Consider the following 20,274-nt stretch of genomic DNA (forward strand, 5'->3'; position numbering starts at 1 on the left):
CAAGCTGTTCTTGACCTAAGCATCATAAAGGTATTGAAGCTACCAGACATAGCAAGTCTAGATATATAAGAAAAAACAGAATACATGCAGGCGTATTCCTTCCAACTATTTTCTTTTGCAGCCTACGTTTTACTAGCCTCTGCTGCAGTCATATTGTCATTCCGATCCTACAAATCATGGCTTGCTGTTGCTCAAAGAGACTGACAGTGTGGATCAGCAACCGCTAAACGCTCATGAGTTTCATCGACTGTCCAGAGTGGCTGGCGGATTAAAGAAAAAACAGAGCACATTTGTACCAGCTAAATGGATTTGGGGATAAAGAGGCATGGTAGAAGTAAAAAGCCCTTTGTGATATGGGTAGTTGTATATATGAAACTATATACACTCTGAAATGAGATCAACTTCATCAGTTATGCTTACAGTTGCAAACATTGGTAGTAGGGTTATGCAGCCCATGAAGGTGAGTGGGTTTGGCTGTTTGAATGGGGCTATTGTGGTTAATCATACAATTAGATTGTGTGTGGGCAAGTAATTGTTTTTCTATCCTTTCGTCCTTTTGCTTTGCGGCTTTGCGTTAAAATCACTTTCCGCCCTCTGCATCGACACAGAGATGTGATTTTAAAGAGACAGGTTAACTTGGAAGGGTCTGACTGAAGCTGGTATATGTTTGAATGTTTAACTAGATAATGTGTGGTGTTATCCTTCATGATGATTTTGATCATTTTTAATAGGAAGCATTAGCTACAACGTGGCAGTCTGCAGTGGAGTGTAACCTTTTAATGGCTATGAATGGACCCTCTCCTGCATTTGTCCCACTACTCTGCTCTCAGAATGACATTATTTTACAATATTCTGAATGCATTTTTATTCCCATATTCAAATTAACACCGTAATGTTTTACAGGGAAAAAAAAAGCAGACAGTAGCTGAGAAATAAATAATTTGATTATTACTGAAAGGAAATTACAAGAGAAAATTTTGAGGGATGGATATGTTTCTTTTTAATGAGGCCAGGAAGCCAAAAGTCCCCCAGTTTCAGTTGTTAAATATGAACATTTAAATTTTTTTCTATTTTACTAAGCTGAATATTTTTGGCCTTTTGACAGTGCAGGGAATTTGAATATGCCACCTTATGCACTGCCAACTCGCACAGGACTTTTTAAAAGCCTTTTCTGGCATTTTGAAGACCCAGTGACTACAATGGATAATGACAATATTTGTTAGCTGCTGCTGTGGTTAAATTACAGATAATAGGCTGTGAGGAGGCAGACAGGAGAGGGGAGCATGGCATGAAAAATGTGGAACCATAAACATCATAGTTATTTTGCATTCAGGGAGCTCCACATTGTACAGTTATTTAATTTGATCATCAGTGCTAAACATAAACTCTGATTTTGGACTGTTAGTTTGACCGAACAAGTATTTAGTAGACCTCACCTTCAACTCTTTGTGAAGATTTGAAGTTTTATCTTACTAGAAAATGCTGATGGAATACGGTTGGTTTGTTGCTGCTGCTTCTTCTTCTTCTTTTCTTTTTCCCCCTCCATCATTTAGGCTGTTTTTACAGAAGATTACTTGTTGATATCCACTCTGATGTACATACACACAGAGAATAACCTTCTCTGGGACCCCTTTCAGAGGTTTCATATACGGCTGCACCACAGGCTGCTCTTTGTGCTGATTTCTGGGCCTAACTGAGATTATATGTGTGCGCGCAATATCAGGGTGGTTTCTGGGTTATCCTAGGCCACACACACGCGCGCGCTTATTCTCTCGCATACTTTTAAGTACAGTTGCACACATTTTTATGCACAGTGTGTCTCTAGCTCTCTCTGCTTCTCTCCCCTCATTCACCCTGGTAGTCTCTCAGCCAGCTCCAAGCCGTTTAGCTATGCCCCCTCGCTTTGTCTGTGTGGAGGGATTACTCTGTCCTTTGTGATTATCTGTCTATTAATAGCTTCCTTTAAGGCTGTTCACATGCTTCAACAGAATCAGAGTTGCAGGATTCCGAGGCCCCGGGCTCTCCAACACAATCCGACCCCGAATTGTGAAGCGGGTAATTACAGTAATGATGTACAGCATACTGTACACTGCTGTACTGAGAGGAAGGACTCACACATACACACCAAAGAGTGCAGGAGTACACACAAAGCAAGCAAGAACATTTTTTTTTGTTTTTGTTTTTTTGCTGCGATGTGCAACAAATTGGACTACATAATAATGTATATTGTTACAGCTTGCAGGCGCATACACAGCCAAACATAAAATACAGAGGCTAAGAAAGAGCTCTCTTCTGATGCCACTGGGGTGATGAACCTCAGATATACACCCATCACGTATAACATTATGAGCACTGACAGGCGAAGTGAATAACAATGGTTATCGCTTCATCATGGCACCTGTTAGTGGGTGGGATATATTACGGACCGAGTGAACATTCAGTCCTCAAAGTTGATGTGTTAGAAGCAGGAAAAATGGGTAAGTGTAAGGATTTGAGCGAATTTGACAAGGGCCTAATTACGATGGCTAAGCGACTCGGTCAGAGCATCTCCAAAATAGCAGCTCTTCTGGGGTGTTCCCGTTCTGCAGCGGTCAGTATCTGTCAAAAGTGGTCCAAGGAAGGTACAGTGGTGAACCAGCAACAGGGTCATGGGCAACCAAAGCTCATTGATGCATGTGGGGAGCCAAAAAGGTCTGATAGAAAGGCGTGAGAACACAAAGTGCATCACAGTGGTGTATGAGGCTGCATAGGTGCAGAGCAGTCAGGGTGCCCATGCAGATGCCTGTCCACCACCATAAAAGGTGATGGCAGCAGAAATTATAAAAAGCACTGATGGGCATGTGAGAACTGGCCTGGTCTGATGAATCAGAATTTCTTCTACAGCACATGGCTGGTCAGGTGACTATGTGTTGCTTACCTGGGGAACACTTGGAGTCAGGATGGATTATGGGAAGAAGGCAAGCCGGCAGAGGTGTTCTGCTGGGAAACCCTGGGTCCTACCTTACATGTGGATGTTACTTTGACACATACAACCTCCCTAAGTGTTGTTGCAGACCATGTACACCGTTTCATGGAAAACCTCTTTTAGCAGGATAATGCATTCTGCCACAAAGCACAAATGGTTCAGCAATGGATTGAGGAGCACAACAATTCTGAAGTGTTGACTTGGCCTCCAGGTTTCTCAGACGCTACCGTCTTACAGCACTGTTACTAACATCTGGCTAGATCGTGCTAGATATCAAGGTGCATCTTCAGAGGACAGCATATTTATTCTTGTATTGCACACTGCCCTCTGCACTCACTATACACTGTATAGCACTTTCTTGAACATTGTCCTCTGTATACAGCCTTGTCACCCATATGCATATTACACAACAATGTGACAGATGAAACCTTCTTGATAAAGATGCATGCACTTTTTTCCAGCCCACAGTTCATATTTCACGATGCATAGGCATGCACATGAAGGGTGTTTCACATGCAACACATGACGTGGAAGAAGAGGGACCACTTTGATGCCATATTACTCTCCTGTTTTGCAGTTATGTGTTCAAAGAGAAGACTACATACACACAGACATGACGTAGGACAATCTTTACCTGCCCTTTTTTCTTCTCATCTAAAGGAACAGGTTTAGATGTGGAGAGGAACATACAGGGATAGAACACGGAGGACTTTCGTTCTTCACCTAGAGAGACCATAGGTCAGGAAAGTTGTTTACTGTGTTACTGTGTGTGCTGGTTTATTTGGGTTTGCCGTCTGCTACTGCTGAATCCAACACTGATGAGTGATAAGAGTGAGCAAATAAGGGTTGTGTTGCAGGCCATTAAGCTAAAGCAGTGAACAGAAATGGATGCTGAAACACCACAAAACCAGGTCATCCCTGGGGTCAGCAACGCAATAAAGTAGTGCAAATGAATCTTCTAGTTGTCTTAATTTCTGATGTTCTTTATCAAGCAGATTGTTTAATTTGAGCAGAAAAGAGTGAATCCCTCTTATGTGTACAATAAGACTGCAGCACAATTTGTGGGCTATTTGGAGCGCTGAGTAAACTTGGCAGGATAAGAATATTTTTGCGTGTGTTGTAACGCCTCAACCAAACGTGAAAAATTCAGCTAAAATCAGCTTGCTGTGCATTCTCTCTGATAAATGAACGTTTATTGTGGAAGTTAGTGGAGCAGGGATTAGGACTGCTGCCAGTCAGCCAGGGTTTGGGTTTGATTGTGACTGGCCCGGTTGGATGCATCCTCAATGAGCTGAGCTAAAGCAGGAGGCCAGCAGGTCGTGAGTAACTAGTGGCATTTGGATCAAAACACATTCAGCATAATCACTTTAAATGCGCTCAAGGAGATCTGCAGAGGACTTTTTTCCCCCAGGACAGGAAACTGCACTTTCTCTTTAAACGGTCAGAGCTTCAGGAAGAGGATTTTAGCCATTCATTGTAATGAGCTGACAAAAAAGGAAGAATGAACCAAATCATCCATTTATACAGAAGTTTAATTATGTTTCTTCAGCCGCAGATCATTTTCTAATTTCCCAAGTTAATATTATTTAAAGGAAGTAAAGTAGAAGACATTTTAAACCCTTTTTATTTCTAACAGGATGCTGAGGTTTGCTACACAGGATGCTTACAGCACAGTTGAAGTATTCTGGTCATACGTTAATATGATTCTGCTTCTCTGCCATACAAACAGTTTATGCACTATTCAGCCTCACAGTGATTGCTTCTTCATAACAGCAACACCAATGTATAGACGCTTCACACATCATGTGTCCTTGAACTTTTATTAGTTCCCCTCTTGTCAGAGTTTTTACAAAGCTGAATTGGATTTGGATTTTGTTGACTAAAGTCATCTTAGTTTAGGCTAAACTGGAGCTGCCACAGACTGACAGGAAGCACGTTAAAGGAAGGCATCGCATTGAATTTCTCTTTGTTTTCATAATGATTTGTAGTTAAAACTAGACTTGATGTAACAGTTTGTGTATCTGTATGTCGCTTATCAGTGCTTTTCACTATTTCTACTACTGGAAAGAGCCTGCTCAAGTGAGAGAGCTCAGTAAAATCAACAAATATGCAAAAAAACTTTTGCATTTCTTTCTATAAAATAGGCATATTTCCTTCTTTCAGTCTATTATTTGGTTTGTAAAATTGAAAATGGTGAAAAATGAAGTATTTCAGAGGTAAAATAAGGAATCACCTACTCATTATCACAAAACCTGCATGTTATGGTGAGGTGAAAAAGTCATTTCACCGGTACTCCCTAACTTTCTCGCTCATTTACATGTATATTGTGACTCATCGTCAGTAGCAATAGAATTCAAAATGCAGCCAAGCGCTTTGAAGTGTAATTGTGGAGTGCACACATGCACAGTAGTAGCAGTGTGCTGTCTTCAGAGCAGCAGCTTATCTCTTACATAATAATGGCCCAGTCCTGCCGGGATGAGAGCACCGGGTCTTGAGTTGTGGCGATCTGGGAAGATTGTTGCTCATCTCCCCCACAGGTCTGAACTCTGTGCGACCTTCTTGTCGTGTCTGTCACAGTGGGATCAGAATAAAGACACCTGCCGCCTTCTTCTGCCTGCACATCCACACAATTCGTGACAGCGTTGCCTCTCCCATCAGAAACACTCGCTGCTGGATAATGAGGCTGTCACACTCATCCTGCCTGTGCAGACAGGGGTCTGCAGGGAAGATGAATAAGTTAAAAGCTGTTGCAGAGCAAGAAGCACACTTTTACAACTGAGGCATGCACTGGTAGCATCCTTCGTTTCTTTTGAACAGTCCTCCGTGAACATCTATTGGAGAGCTCGGAAACTTCGATTTCTTCTTCTAGGCAAAGTCACACATTTTCTTCTTTGTGGCTGTAACTACCCACCTACTTCATCTTGTGTTTACACCAAACAGAGATGCTCTGCTTTCGCTCCAAATATTAAAACAGGTGATTCAGGAAGCGACAAAATCAGCACGAGATGAGGGCAGATCAGTAACAGTTTAACTACTACATGGTATTGGATGTGTCTTTAACCCAATCTGCCTGTAGACAATTGACTAAGAAGTAAAGAAAGTATAACTTGATCTCAATGTGGCTAAAAATGGTTTTCATTACCAACAACTTGCTGTGCTAATTGTTTAGTTTGTAAATTCATGGAGAAAGCAGGTTTTTAGCTTCAAAGGGTAGAATCCTGACCATGACCATTAATTGCTTTTCTCATAAAATGGTAATGAAAAAAGAAATCAATAAATATTAATGTGGTTATTTGTGTGTCAGGCCTCTGTCCCACCAGGTCTGCTCAAATCCCTGTTTTTACTCTGCCCGTCTTTGACCATGTGGTGTTTGCTATTACAGCTTTCTGGTAGCTGCGGGAGTCAGAAGCATCTGCTCGCTCCAGATATGTGTCTTTACCAATTTATCTAACCTTTGTCATCATCTTTCTCTTTCCCCTGTGTTTGCTTTTGCCTGTCTAGACGTGCCGGCGGCGGAGCAGCCGGAGCTGTTCCTGAAGAAGCTGCAGCAGTGCTGTACTGTCTTTGACTTCATGGACACGCTGTCAGACCTCAAGATGAAGGAGTACAAGCGCTCCACGCTCAACGAGCTGGTGGACTACGTGACCGTAAGCCGGGGCTACCTGACAGAACAGGCCTACCCCGAGGTTGTGAAAATGGTAAGAAAGAATGAATCTGCCCATTCTGCGTAAACAGTAGATTTGCACTCTGTCTGTACAGAACACTGAAGTTCAGTTTTTTTGTTTTCGCCATGTCCACTCACAACTTTACACCATCTTCATCTCAAAGATGGAGGAAAGTTTGCAGTGATGGGTGTTGGTTTGTCTGCACAAAGCCCTTTTGTCAATTTTTGACCAATAAATCATTAAGCTGACCTTGAGCACCTTGTGGATGGAATCTAAATTTTAATGGACTGTTCGCCATTCATTCAAAACTTTACAATCTATCGTTTTTCACAGACTGCTACCAAAATTGTAACCTCTTTGGAGCAGGTACTAAAAACTGTAAATTTTATTACATTTAATGAGGTAAAAATGTCTGTTTTTGTCAGTGGGGTCTGGAGATGTTTCCTGTCTTAGCGTGTCATCCCCATATCTAAAGAATTTTACTGTCTTTTGACACACGTGAAACATTAAGGTAGCATGCACCTTGAAATTTCGAGTCATTGATGGGGCAGTGCTGTGTGGCCCTTGTAGGTAGTGTTGGTGTGTAAAGCCAATGGTGCTGAAAATGAGTACTGACAGACATGTTTGCATAGTGTGCCTCCTTTGGGTCAAAGCTTACTTCTTAAAGAAAAGCTTCTTTGTAATAATTAGATTTCACTTTTCCCAGTTGTCTTTTTGTGCAGTCATGTTTTGTCTCACGGCTGGAAAATGTCGGCCCCCTGCAGCCCTCAGCACTGATGGTGTAAAGGTGTGAGTGGACATAGTGAAAATGTTCTGTTTAAATTTGTTACTTGTCATTATTCAGTGGGAGGAAACTGATTCAGCTTCAGTCTGATTCTTTAATTAGACTCACTAGAGCAGGCGAGTGGGTGTTGCTGTGTTCTTTTCTCAGGGAAGGAGTAGTTGTAGTTGTTTTTCGTTTTCTCTCTTGTAGGTCAGTCAAATTTATGAGCTATGTTAGTTCACTTTTAGTTCTGTTCTTTGATTTGGCAGCAGCCACAGACCCTATCCAGCCCCACGGGACGTCCATTTTTTGGGTTTAGTATGTAAAGTCTACTACTAAAGAATAAATAACTAATCCTGTGTGGTTGAAATGTTGCTTCCCTCTTTTCCTAGCTCAGCAGGGGCATAGCAGTGATTTTTGAGTGCTCTGTGTACAGACACATAGGAGATGAGCAGATACACAGGAGGAAAATAAGAGCAGAACAGGAGCTGGTGTGCATGTTGGCAGCTACGTATGTTCAGCTAATGAACACAGACCCCACAATGAACAGAGGCCCTGAAGTACTCAAAGCTAATTTTTTTTTTTTAACCTAGTGCACCAAGTTGTTATTATGTTTAATTACTTGGAGCCTTCTACAGAGTATATCTTCAGGCCGTTGAGGACAGTCATAACTGAAGGTCTGCTGCAGTACATACAGGTACTGTAAAAGAAGCAGTCCTGTGCTGAGACAGAAAACATACTGGTCTAATGGACATTTAGAAAAACTGACACAGCACAATATTATTTTCAGAGGTTTCTGCCTGATGACAACTCTTTGATAAGAGTTAACAAAGTCGGTCTCATTAAGAAGAGACATACATGTGGACTAGAGCAGGGCGATATGGCCAAAAATATTTATCACGATATATATTTGAAAATTTGCGATAACGATATAACTGACGATATAATTGATGCGAGACAAAATACAACTCCACAACATTACTAGCGCAAAAAGACAACCTTCCATTTATTTTCACTTAAACAAGAAGCTGGTTTTTATGTACATTAAAAGCTTTATAAAAATGTATCAGTGCAAATGCAAATTCCTTGCTGAAAGTTTAACCAAAAGGCATTTCCAGTAGAAATGGGCTGACATATCCTGAGCATAACCATGTATAATATCCACTGAAGTTAAAAAGAGGTGCTTTGCAACATTAAACTGCAGTGTGCAGTACGTATTTTTCGGACCATAAGGTGCACGGGATTATAAGGCACATTAAGCGAAACAAAGCAGTCAGATAAATCAAACTTTATTAAACTCATTCTTCTTGCTTCCTCCACTTCTGTACCATTGATTCATTAATGTTGAATTCTCTGGCAGCTGCTCTATTCCCATGTTGTTGCAGTCTATTAATGACTAACCTCGTATTGTGGATGGATTATCTCAGTTGTTTGGTCCGTTTACAGCATCCTGCTGTACGTTTGATTTTTTTCAGTAATCTCTCAGTCAGAACATGCAATATCATGTTTAGGTAACTAGCGAGCTAACTTCCGCTAGCTTCCTGCTAACTTCTAACTCCGTTAAATGTAATAACTTTTGTTTTCATGGATGCCTGGAAGTTAAACTTCATAGTTACACCTGGTAAAGCAGCAATGCTGATCGTTTTATTAAAGATGAAAGAATTTAGACAGTTTTTAACTCTCAGTGATGCTGCAGTGTTCGTTTGACCAGAAGGATACGGAGTTTAGGACCCAGATTACTCCCAGATTTAAGAGCATCTTAGTCCGACAATAACGACGGCCGCTTGCATGTTCTGCAAAAAAATGTGCTTTGTCGTGTATCTGACGGACAAACACCAAACCAGTTCCACATCACTGAAGTTGCACCATTTGTACAAACCAATTCTGGTTCATCTGTTTCACTCAACAATCGGCCATGTGCGTATGAAAACAAAGGCACTGCGCATGCGCGTTTTACTCCCATTCTATCGCGATATTTCATTTTCCTATCGTTGCCTAACATTATACCGGTATTACCGTGAACGGTATAATATGGCCCAGCCCTAATGTGGACAGCATTGTAATTCATTGTATTATTCTTAGTGAATCTAATGTATCACCTGCCACACACATCTGGACTGATGTGGTTTACACTAAACTCTGTTAGGTTTGCTTTGTATGTGGCTAAATGTACTGCTTCATGGTAGTTTTTGTTATCTAGTAGACTATGAACACATAATTAAGTGCTCTAAAGCTGAAGTGTAGACATATGTAGATGCTGCAGTGAGGATTGTGAGACTTCTGACTTCTTGCCAGATTTAAAGCATGCTGGTCTGGTTAAAGATGCAGTGTTTGAAGATTGTTCAATGGAGAAATGCATCAGAATAGTTGACAAGAAGGTCCATGGTTGTGTGTAATAATTCCCCAAAAAATGTTTTGTTAAATTTTAACCCTGTCAATCCACTCGAAGAAAGTGTTCGAAGAAAAACTGAAGTACTGAAGCAGAGGCTCAAATATTAAGGCATGAATTGAAATGTGGTTTTGGAAAGTTGTTTAAACTGACACCTAGTTTCAGTTAAAATGTTTACGTGTACATAAGATTTAGACTTTAGACAAGAGGGAACAGTTCCCTGCATTGAAGCATCCCTCATGTAAACAGCAGTTATCATCTATATACCTATATATATATATAACATATATATTTCTATATGTTGGGTCAGAACCCCAATTTCCAGTCACTGGATTGAAGTTCCCGCTTTCTTGTTCCAGGTGTCTCACAACATATTCCGGACCCTTCCGCCCAGTGACAGTAACGAGTTTGACCCTGAAGAGGATGAGCCCACACTTGAGGCCTCCTGGCCACACTTACAGGTAAAGGATGAGAAGGATGTTAGAAATATCTGTGGCTGTTGGTTCAAACCTGGATCTCCTCTGTGTGTGTGTGTGTGTGTGTGTGTGTGTGTGTGTGTGTGTGTGTGTGTGTAATGACAACCCTTTAGGGGTACTTTGGTGTAATTTCTTTACTAACGTCTGCTAAGTTTGTCTATATACCCACATTTCTGTGCAGTTATCAGTGAGTTGCCAGGTAAAGCTCCTTAGAACAGGCTGAAGCAAGAGCAGTGGTGGGTAGAGTTCAGGAGGAAGTTAAGAGCAAAGTAGTACTGGAGAGTTATGGGAAAGATGGCCAACCAAAGGAGGCAGTCATTATGATACAGGTGTTTGATCTAGTTGGAGGAAGGGTGTCAAGGAGTCTTGAGATGTAAGGAGAAAATTTAGGAATCTAAAAGGAGGGAATATAGGGATGAGCAAACAATGCAGTGTTTAATAAGAAATGTGGCAACACGAGGAGCCGCTAAGCTGGGAAGGTTGTACCACAAGTTAAGGTGATGGAGAAGTGAAGAGAGTGTGCTGAAAAGCTGGAAGTAGAGAAGGTTGGACTATCCTGAGATAGGAAATCATAAAATGGAAGGAACTGGCTAGGATCAGGTGAGGATGGCAATAAGGCAGCAGGCCTGCAAAAAGTCTTTGTGGACCGTAGCTTTGCAGATAATGATGTGATTTGAAGTGAAAGTTGGCAGCAGGTAGAGGGGTGGAGGTGTGCCCTGGAAAGTCCACGTGTGGAGAAGGGTGTATGTGGCTGCCTACAAGAGCAAGACCAAATTGTACTGTTGTGTTTGAATACATAATACATGAAAGAGCTGTAGCACGCTAATTAGTGAGCTTTAGAGGTGTTTGCAGGCCTGTTGCTGAATCTCAAACAGAAGCAGGCTAGCAGTGCCCCCATGCTTCTAGTCTTATGATGGTTGTGAGAGTGGTTATTTCATTCTTATATGGAAAAATGGATGATGATATTTCCCAGAATATACATTTAAACTCCATTTAACTTAAATGGACTTTTTTTTCTCTACCTTGCTCATCCCAGATTACTCTGCTTTTTGTGACTTTTGAGCCGTTTCTCCCTTTAATCCAGTTCTGTTTGAGTATTTATGGGCTTAATTCAATGCACTAATATCTGAGAAGAAGCGATGAGCCTTTGGACTTTTCTATTCTTTTCCACCTGTTATCATGTGAAACAAAGTTTTGTTTGCGTCGGAGGTTAACATGAATTCTTTATCAACCGTGTTTCTTTCTCCAGTTGGTATACGAGTTCTTCATTCGGTTCTTGGAGAGTCAGGAATTCCAGCCCAGCATTGCCAAAAAGTACATAGACCAGAAGTTTGTCCTACAGGTGAGTTGTTGAGTCACCTTCAGAATTCTGCTTTTCTACTTCATCATCTTCTTTACTGTCAGTTTAGCGTTTTCGTATCTTTCTTTGCTTTTAAGGCACGTTGCTTTTTTCTGCCTTACTCCCTAAAATTGACTTTTCTCCCCCCTCACCTTGTGTCCAGCTCTTGGAGTTGTTTGACAGCGAGGACCCTCGGGAGAGAGACTATCTGAAGACAGTCTTGCATAGAATCTACGGCAAATTCCTGGGGCTGAGGGCTTTTATACGAAAACAGATCAATAATATTTTTCTACGGTGAGTAAACATGAATTCTTCAGATGCCTGGGCTGGAAAAAGCTTGTGTTTGTATGTGAGTGGAATTTTTTTCACGATAAGAAGGAAGCCACGGTAGAAAGTTGCCAGTCAACAGAGTGGAGCTAAAAATTCGAATAGACAAGGCTCACAAATAAAAGCAAAGAGCTGAATTCTTGATGTCTGCCGTGAGGGGATCAGATGGCTCTCTTATTCAGTAGAGAATATTTGCTGGCAGAGCTTTGCTCCACTTCTCACCTTATAGGGAAAGGTCACTGAAAATCAATACAGACTTGTTCTGAGCGATCTCCTTCATCTTATGATGTGTACCCTGTTCTCCTGGATGACGGTGCTGTTCAAGTGAAAATGATGTGAGCTGTAAGCTATGGTCTTGTCAGCTGAACACCTGTGGGAAATATGGACCAATGTCCTACGCCCTTTGCACACATGCACAGCAGCCCCGAGTTTTCGTAGACATCATCCAACAAATGCCAGAAAGCACAAATGTTGTTAAGCAGGCTGAGTCCTGCACCCTGCACCAAACTTCTGATTGGATCGTATGCAAGAATAGAGCAGCTAATTGTTCAGTGAAGTCATATGAGTGGGTCACATTTCCTCCATAAACCAAACATTTCTATTAGTGGAAACGCAGCTAAAGTGGACTGTCTCCTGCTGTGTGATGCATGTGAAAAATGACAACTCTGATTAGCGTCCCAACCTGATTTCTCCTGTTGGTGACATCACGTGGAAGTTTATGTCCTCTTCATCATCATCTCCTTCCCCTTTTTCGTCTTATAATAATTCTTGACCTTCTTCCTTGTTTTTCACCTCATTCTTCACTTTCATCACCTTTTTTCATCTTGTTTTTCTTCCTCCTCACCTCACCTTCCCTTCACCTTCCCTTTGATGTTCTTCTTCACTTTATTCTTCTACACCTTCTTTTTCACTCTTTTTCTGTTCTTTCTCACAATCATCCAAACTCCAAATTACAAAATATGTTTCAGAAGAACGAAGTTTATCCCTGCCATCTATAGAGTCAGTACCCAGGCACAATGACACTGTTGAAAGCCGATGACGGTTTTTCCTTTAATATAATTACATTTGTGTCAGTGTTCCTCAGAAGTTTGTAAAGGCCACAATAAAGAGAATATGGGACTCAAACGTGGAGAAACCCACCCCAGAATAAGTGATCATGGCACTGTGTGTCTGCTGAATGTGTAAATGAATAAAGTATGCGCTTACCCAAAAGAGCCAGTTATTGCAAACAAGCTTACACTGAGAGTTTACGGAGACTCTTCTGCTTCTGTTCTGATTATTAAGATAAGATAAGAGATAAGATAAGATAGAACTTTATTAATCCCTCGGGTGGGTTCCTCTGGGAAATTCGACTTCCAAAAAGCACAGCAACGACCGAAGTTACAGTTACAGAATTGTTATATATATTTATATACACACACACACACACACACACACACATATAAATACAGAGACAAATATAAATAAAATATACAAAGGGGATAAATAGAATAAATAGGAATAAAAAATAAAAATACAAGTGAATTGCACATTTCAAGTATTGAGTCTATTGCACTGTTGACTATTTACAAAAAGTATTGCACAAAAGGTATTGTACAGTGAGGTGAAGAGGCACTACAGCTTAGTTGTTCCCCCCTCCTTTGTCCTCCTGTTTCCCCTCCCTCTCCCCTCCAGAGAGGAGTTAAACAGTTTGATGGCGTGTGGGACAAAGGAGTTTTTAAGTCTGTTAGTTCTTGTCTTGGGGAGAAGCAACAAATCAATTTGTACAGCCAAAGGATGAGAAGGATGTTAGAAATATCTGTGGCTGTTGGTTCAAACCTGGATCTCCTCTTTGTGTGTGTGTGTGTGTGTGTGTGTGTGTGTGTGTGTGTGTGTGTGTGTGTGTGTGTGTGTGTGTGTGTGTGTGTGTGTGTGTGTGTGTGTGTGTGTGTGTGTGTGTGTGTGTTGTCATTATTTGTGTTAATTTACAAATTACCTGTTTTTTGCCATTCTTTGAGAGTTTTAGTGCTTGTGTCTTTTCATCGTGTGCCTTCTCTCATCTCCTCCTCGGTCTGCCTCCCTCTCTGTCTGTCTGCAGTTTTGTTTATGAGACGGAGCACTTCAACGGGGTGGCTGAGTTGCTGGAGATCCTGGGGAGGTATGTGGGGGGCCTCTGAGCCTCAGACACACATTTACATTCTGCTCTGTTATTGCTGATGCTTTTAGCCTGAGTGACTGAGACCTGAGAGCGACAGCAGAACTCAACTCAACTCTGCTATCTTGCTGTGGTTTTGTAGATGTAACAATGAGGATTTTTTTTTAACATCTTTAATTTAATCAGGCAAGCTGGAGTTAGTTTTTTTTTAAGATACCCAAGGAGGCTAAAGACATGGAACTAAAACGCTGAATGATTAGGTTCCATAAAAACAGGATTTTAACAGAGCAGAGTGAATTCCAGCAGCACGGTTTGACTTGGAGATGAGAAGTAAATTAATCCTCCTTTCAGCTTAACAGTCTTTTTAAGCAGTGAAGCAAGATAGAAAGTACATTGACTTTGTGATTCGAGTTGTTTGAGGTCAGACAGAGAAAAGGGCATTTTTCTGTAATACTTTATTTGTTAATAAAAATATTTTAATATCCAGAAACGTATCCAGATAACCTCCTTGGAACGTCTTCAGTGCTCTGGAACCTGCAGTGTTTTACACAGACATTACTTAACATTTGGGTGCCCACTCTGACCATTTTAAAAACATTTTGTAATCAGACTTTGAACTTAAATAAGAGGAAAGTTGGGAGAGGCAATCTCTAGCGTCAGCTCTTTTGAGTTTGCTTTTGTACCATTTTTCCACATCGTTCAGCCGCTTCTTCGGAGAAGATCTCATCCTGTGGTCACACTGATTGGACTGCAGCTAGCAACAGCAGTCTCTGTTCTCCTCTGGAGCTCCACTGTGAGCTGAGGGCCATTCTAACTAGAAACTGCAAAAAGTTGGAGAACTGGCTCATGTGACCTTTTGCCAAGGTCGTCGAGGTTGCATAACAACAAGGACTTCAGGGGTGCATTCACCACCTGCAGTCTGAGACAGTAGCTTTGGACTGCAATGAGACTCATTCAAAATAGAGCCAATTGAAATAATTGCAAAGAACGTAAAAAATAAAAGTATTATTTAGTAGCTCAGTTAGGAATGCATGCTTGTGTGTTTGTGCCACAAACAGAGGGTTAACCCGCGGAAAACACTGATATGTATATGACGTTAAGGTCGGCAGATAACAAATTACACGATGTGTTTCATGGAACATGATCCGCAGTCCGACCTCTGACAGTCATACATTTTTGTTGTTGACTATCAAAGCTTCAACTGATTGTCAGGGAGAGCCTGGACGAGCGTGACAAACCAATCAACCAACATTAGATGAAGTCAAACCAACTCCAGAAGAAACACTCCAACTATGGGAATGAGACGGGCTTCTCCTTGGAGAGCTTGCTGGCACATACATTCAATAACATCTCTGACATTTGTCTGGCACACAGCATAGACACGGAGCACTGTCGCTTAAACAAACACGAATCTGATACAACACAATGTAAAACAAACAGGATTGTTGCGATTTTTGTGAGGATCATCAGGTCTGTGTTTCTTCCCCAGGCCACATCACCCGTATAAACAGTGTTCTTTTGGTCTGCAGCTCATTGATCTTCCACTTGCTTTCATAGGGTCACAATAAAGTTCTTTTATGTGTTCTTGTTTAATTTATATTCACATTTTCCTCTTTGTCTCCTCCTTCTCTCTTCCAGTATAATCAATGGTTTTGCTCTGCCACTGAAAGCAGAGCATAAACAGTTTCTGGTCAAAGTGTTGATTCCCCTCCACACTGTCAGGAGTCTGTCCCTCTTCCATGCACAGGTAACAATAGTGTGTATAGAGTATGTGGGTAAAAGCTAATATCTGCCACCTTTAGATTTGGTGGAATCCCAGGCGTAGTTTATCCACAAACAGAACTTGGAACCTCGAAAAGTATCCTGTTTGCTTTTTAAGGTGTGCTTTCGTGCTATAGCTTATGTGTATGTTTGTGTGTTTTTATACACGGAAGGAATCTAAATGTGTAATAATATTATAGTTGACAGCAGCCGTGAAAATCAGCAGAAACACAGTGGTTTAAAAAGTAAAATCATTTGAAAGCTCTTTCACTGCTGTGTTTGTACGTCTGAGCTGCTCTTGTAAGCCTTGCTCGAGGCTTAATGTGATGTTAGTTTTAACCTCCGGATTCCTCTCCTCACAGTTGGCGTATTGCATTGTACAATTCCTAGAGAAAGACCCAACATTAACAGAACCAGTAAGTATCTATGCACAACTCCTCCTATCAGTCATCTTTGTGTGACATTCATTTTTCATTCCCCCTCCCAGTTTGTCATGAAAGTGTTTCACATCAACGACAGAGTCAGAAATGTAAAGAATGACATTACTGTTATTATTATTTCAACTCAAATACTTGTATTTAAGAAAAAAAAAAGGGGGGGTGGGGGGGTGGGAAAAGGAGCCAACTGTATGAACTGTGGCATCTTCTCTCAGGTCATCAGAGGCTTACTGAAGTTCTGGCCAAAAACCTGCAGTCAAAAAGAGGTGAGGCTCATTTGTTGCTAAATGCAAAAAACCCCCAAAACAACAACAATAATAATCATCTTGTGTGTTGTTGATATTGTCCCTCTTCCACGGCACTGCAGGTGATGTTTCTAGGGGAGCTGGAGGAGATTCTGGACGTCATCGAACCCACACAGTTCGTCAAGATCCAGGAGCCGCTTTTCAAACAGATCTCCAGATGTGTCTCCAGCCCACATTTCCAGGTCAGCGATGACTCATTGTGACAATGCCTACGTTTCCTGTGGGGTGGGGGTGGCCTAATTTGTATCATGGGGGACATTTGTGCTTAAACAGTTATTGGTTATTAAAGAGTGACGAGTGGTTATTGGTGGTGAAGACATGGCTCAGTTAGTGTGCGTCCGTCTCGTCCCAGGTTGCAGAGCGAGCTCTTTACTACTGGAACAACGAGTACATCATGAGTTTGATTGAGGAGAACTCCAGCGTCATCCTGCCCATCATGTTTGCCAGCCTCTACAGGATCTCCAAAGAGCACTGGAACCCGTGAGTAGCATGACTTCTGTGTAATAGATGAGGCTTAATGTTTTCACTTTCTACTGATGTTCATTAGGAAATGTATACTTCAAGACCTGAGTAGAGTCACACATACAACCCTCTGTACCCCAGCAGAATTGCATTACAATGGTCCACATTCTTGAGAAAAATCTGAATTCCGAACAGCTAAATATAGCTTAAAAAACTGATATCAATTGGGAATTAGTGTTAATTTAAAGATCACAAGTAGATTGTTGAAACTGCATATGATCATTTAAGTTACTAGTCACCTCAGGATTCCTCTCCTAAGGCAAAGTCAGGGCTCTAACACAGGAAAACATGCATGCACGTTCATTTATTCCTGATTTTCAGCAAATTAGACTTTAGCTGGCCAGTGGTGAAAATATAAATTACTGAAAAATACTTCATTATCGTGTACCTGTTTTTTGGTTGTTTTATTCCGAATTTATTGCCAAGTGTTGATATTATTCAGATACGTTTGTAGACACAACCAGTCATCGAAACATGCCAGCTGGCTGTGCCTGTTGTGGGGTGCATGGGGCACATATGGATCTTAAAGAGGGTTATACTCCAGTGCTAATAGGAACAGCATGTTCCTGTTTTTAAGAATAAATGTGGAATGTTTGGAAAAATCTACAAATGGGCTTGATTTTGATCTCAAATGGAAAAAAATGTTTGTTAGTTTGCGAATCAGTTGGGCACACATCGCTGGATGTCTCCATAATTTATCCAAAAATGAAGGCTGGAAGCTCTGTGTCTGCCACCACAGAAGTCTGAAGGAGCAATAAAAATGTGCCGCTGTAAGTTGTCTTACTCTGTCTGTGCTTTTCCCCTCTCAGGGCAATCGTGGCGCTGGTATACAATGTACTGAAGGCCTTCATGGAGATGAACAGTACCTTATTTGATGAACTCACAGCCACTTACAAGTCGGACCGCCAGCGGTAAGAAGCTGCTCACATCAGCAGCAGCAGCAGGGGTGATGGGGACTCATGAATAATGTGATAGTTTGTGATGCCTCCAGGGAGCTGCTTAACACATTACAGGAACACACACAGTGCTACTATCACCCCACTGTGTCAGTCTCAGGATCAATATTAGATGTTGGTTAAAGAAAAGCCACACTGATAAATACTTTGAGTTAGAGCACCAGACTTCCGTTTAGAGTGACTGATTCAATAAAAACATTTCTTTATTTTTTTCACTTGGAGCTAATGCTTTTTTTGTGCTTAATGCTTATGTGTTTTTGTGTTCCAGTGAGAAGAAGAAGGAGAAGGAACGGGAGGAGCTGTGGAAGAAGCTGGAGGACCTGGAGCTGAAGCGGGGCCTTAGGAGCGACGGAATCATCCCAACTTAACAAAGACAGCGCCGCGCTCCCCTCTGTCCCTCCCCTGTCCTACTGCTCCTCTCCTCCTCCTCTCCCCGTCCGACTCCCCGCTCCTCCTCTGCCCTGATCCCGACTCTCCTGCCCTCGACATTAGCCATGTCTGCCCAGAGCTCCTGATACAGGCTGTCGTCTCTGGATCGACACAGAGCGCTCGCTGGTTTCTTAATTTTCTTTCTTTCTTTTTTTTCTTATGCTTTTTTTTTTCCTCCTGTGTTTGTGCGACTTACTTTACAGTAGATTCATTACGTCTGTTTTCATTATTTCAACAGCACTGTAAATAATTGTTTTTTTTTTCTTTTTTTCTCCCTTAAACTGATATTATTGCAAATGGAAAAACAAAACAGTAATAATAATAATAAAAAAGGAAGAAAAAAAATAGAAAATGAGAAAATCACTTGTGTGGGAGGGGAATTTAAACAAGAAAAAAAACTTTTTGGACTGTAGGACATGGAATGAACCCTTGGAAAATATTAAAAAAAAACACAAAAAAGAGAGGTTAGATTGATTTTAACTCTTCACCCCAGTCTTCTTCAGTGTAGTCCCATATGTCATTTTTATTTTCTTGGTTCTCCTCTTTGCTTTTCCTCTTGTTGCCTCCATCTTTCTGTTCCCTCTCGGTCTTACCAGGCCCCAAGTGAACCAATCACAGTCGCCCCATTCCATCCAAAGGACACCCCTAATCTCCCTGGCCTCACCAACCTGTCTGCGAATTCTGCTTCCTGTTTAAAACAGGCAATGAATCGAACAAACAAACACACATTAATCTGACAACAGGGCCTTTCACAGTGCACACAAACACACCACTGACTCTTTAAATGTGTTTACATGTGTGTCCATGCAAATCAGGAGAGTACATAACTACATAAATCCTGACTAAAACTGTCAAACTTGGGATTTGAAATGCTGAAAATTGAGCAGTAAGTGTAGGGTTCTTTTTTCCCCCCTTTACTTTGGCGCCCTCTGGTGGTAGTGCCAATACAGATGATGTTAAAAACAACAACAACAAAAAGGCTCAAAACAAACTTTAAACGTGTGCAGTCATAAATGTTCCACACAGCAATAACTGAAATGGTGATGGGGGCTTTGTGCAAACTTTCTCCTGGTGCTTTTGTTTCACCTGTCCCGTGAGACGAGTGTCTCTTTTGAGTCTTTTATAGTTATTCAGCATCTCATTTTATTAACTTCCCTGGCAATGTGGCTGGTTGCCCGATGTTATAACAGAAAGAGATTAACACATACAAACCAGAAACAATTTGAATCCAGAACCATCTGCATGTAAACACACTCCTATTCATTTCCCCCTCTCCAAAAAAAAAAGGCTACCTTCCATTAGCTGATTACGTTCCTTCTCTGTTTTTGACCCCGTCCCTCCTGCCATACCAGGTATCGCTGGTATCAGTCTGGCACTGGTACTGTCTGGCCATAACGGGGGACTCACAGCTAACGACAGACACACAACACACACACATGATAACGGGTCCTCAAAGGAGCGCCAAAAAAGAAAAGTACTCCTCGTGTGAAAAGACGAGCGCCTCGCATCACCTCCCGCCCCTCTCGCCTCGTCCCTCTAAGCCCACTGGGGGGGCGCCGCGTTGACTTCACAGTATTACAGCAACAGTGACAAAAAAAGACAACCCTGTAAATTGTTATTGAATGCAGTACACTGATAATCTTGTATCTTGTAGTAATTTAGCCTATGTTTTTTGCTTAGGAAACTGTGGAGAGGAGTATCCAGTATATAAAGAGGTATTATGGAACAACTTCCTGGTATTTATGATAGTGTTTCCCCTTCTTTTAGTCTGTTTCTTTTTTCTTTCTGTCTCACTCCTCCCGCTTC

At 41.4% G+C, this 20,274-nt stretch overlaps 1 protein-coding gene across 4 annotated transcripts in view; it reads left to right on the plus strand.

Moving 5' to 3' along the window:
* ppp2r5eb (protein phosphatase 2, regulatory subunit B', epsilon isoform b) overlaps positions 1 to 18,738 on the plus strand; it is a 51,213-nt gene extending 32,475 nt beyond the window's left edge. For all 4 annotated transcript variants that reach the window (XM_026151045.1, XM_026151046.1, XM_026151044.1 and 1 more), the window contains 12 exons: positions 6,467 to 6,663; positions 10,142 to 10,243; positions 11,508 to 11,600; positions 11,761 to 11,891; positions 14,002 to 14,061; positions 15,697 to 15,805; positions 16,182 to 16,235; positions 16,472 to 16,522; positions 16,624 to 16,743; positions 16,914 to 17,041; positions 17,893 to 17,994; positions 18,308 to 18,738. In XM_026151045.1, coding sequence (XP_026006830.1) covers positions 6,467 to 6,663; positions 10,142 to 10,243; positions 11,508 to 11,600; positions 11,761 to 11,891; positions 14,002 to 14,061; positions 15,697 to 15,805; positions 16,182 to 16,235; positions 16,472 to 16,522; positions 16,624 to 16,743; positions 16,914 to 17,041; positions 17,893 to 17,994; positions 18,308 to 18,407 — 1,247 coding nt within the window. In that variant the 3' untranslated portion in view covers positions 18,408 to 18,738. The remainder of the gene's footprint in view (positions 1 to 6,466; positions 6,664 to 10,141; positions 10,244 to 11,507; positions 11,601 to 11,760; positions 11,892 to 14,001; positions 14,062 to 15,696; positions 15,806 to 16,181; positions 16,236 to 16,471; positions 16,523 to 16,623; positions 16,744 to 16,913; positions 17,042 to 17,892; positions 17,995 to 18,307) is intronic.
* The last annotated feature ends 1,536 nt before the right edge of the window (positions 18,739 to 20,274 follow it).

The sequence above is a fragment of the Astatotilapia calliptera genome, chromosome 19, assembly GCF_900246225.1.
Source record: "Astatotilapia calliptera chromosome 19, fAstCal1.2, whole genome shotgun sequence".
NCBI lineage: Eukaryota > Metazoa > Chordata > Actinopteri > Cichliformes > Cichlidae > Astatotilapia > Astatotilapia calliptera.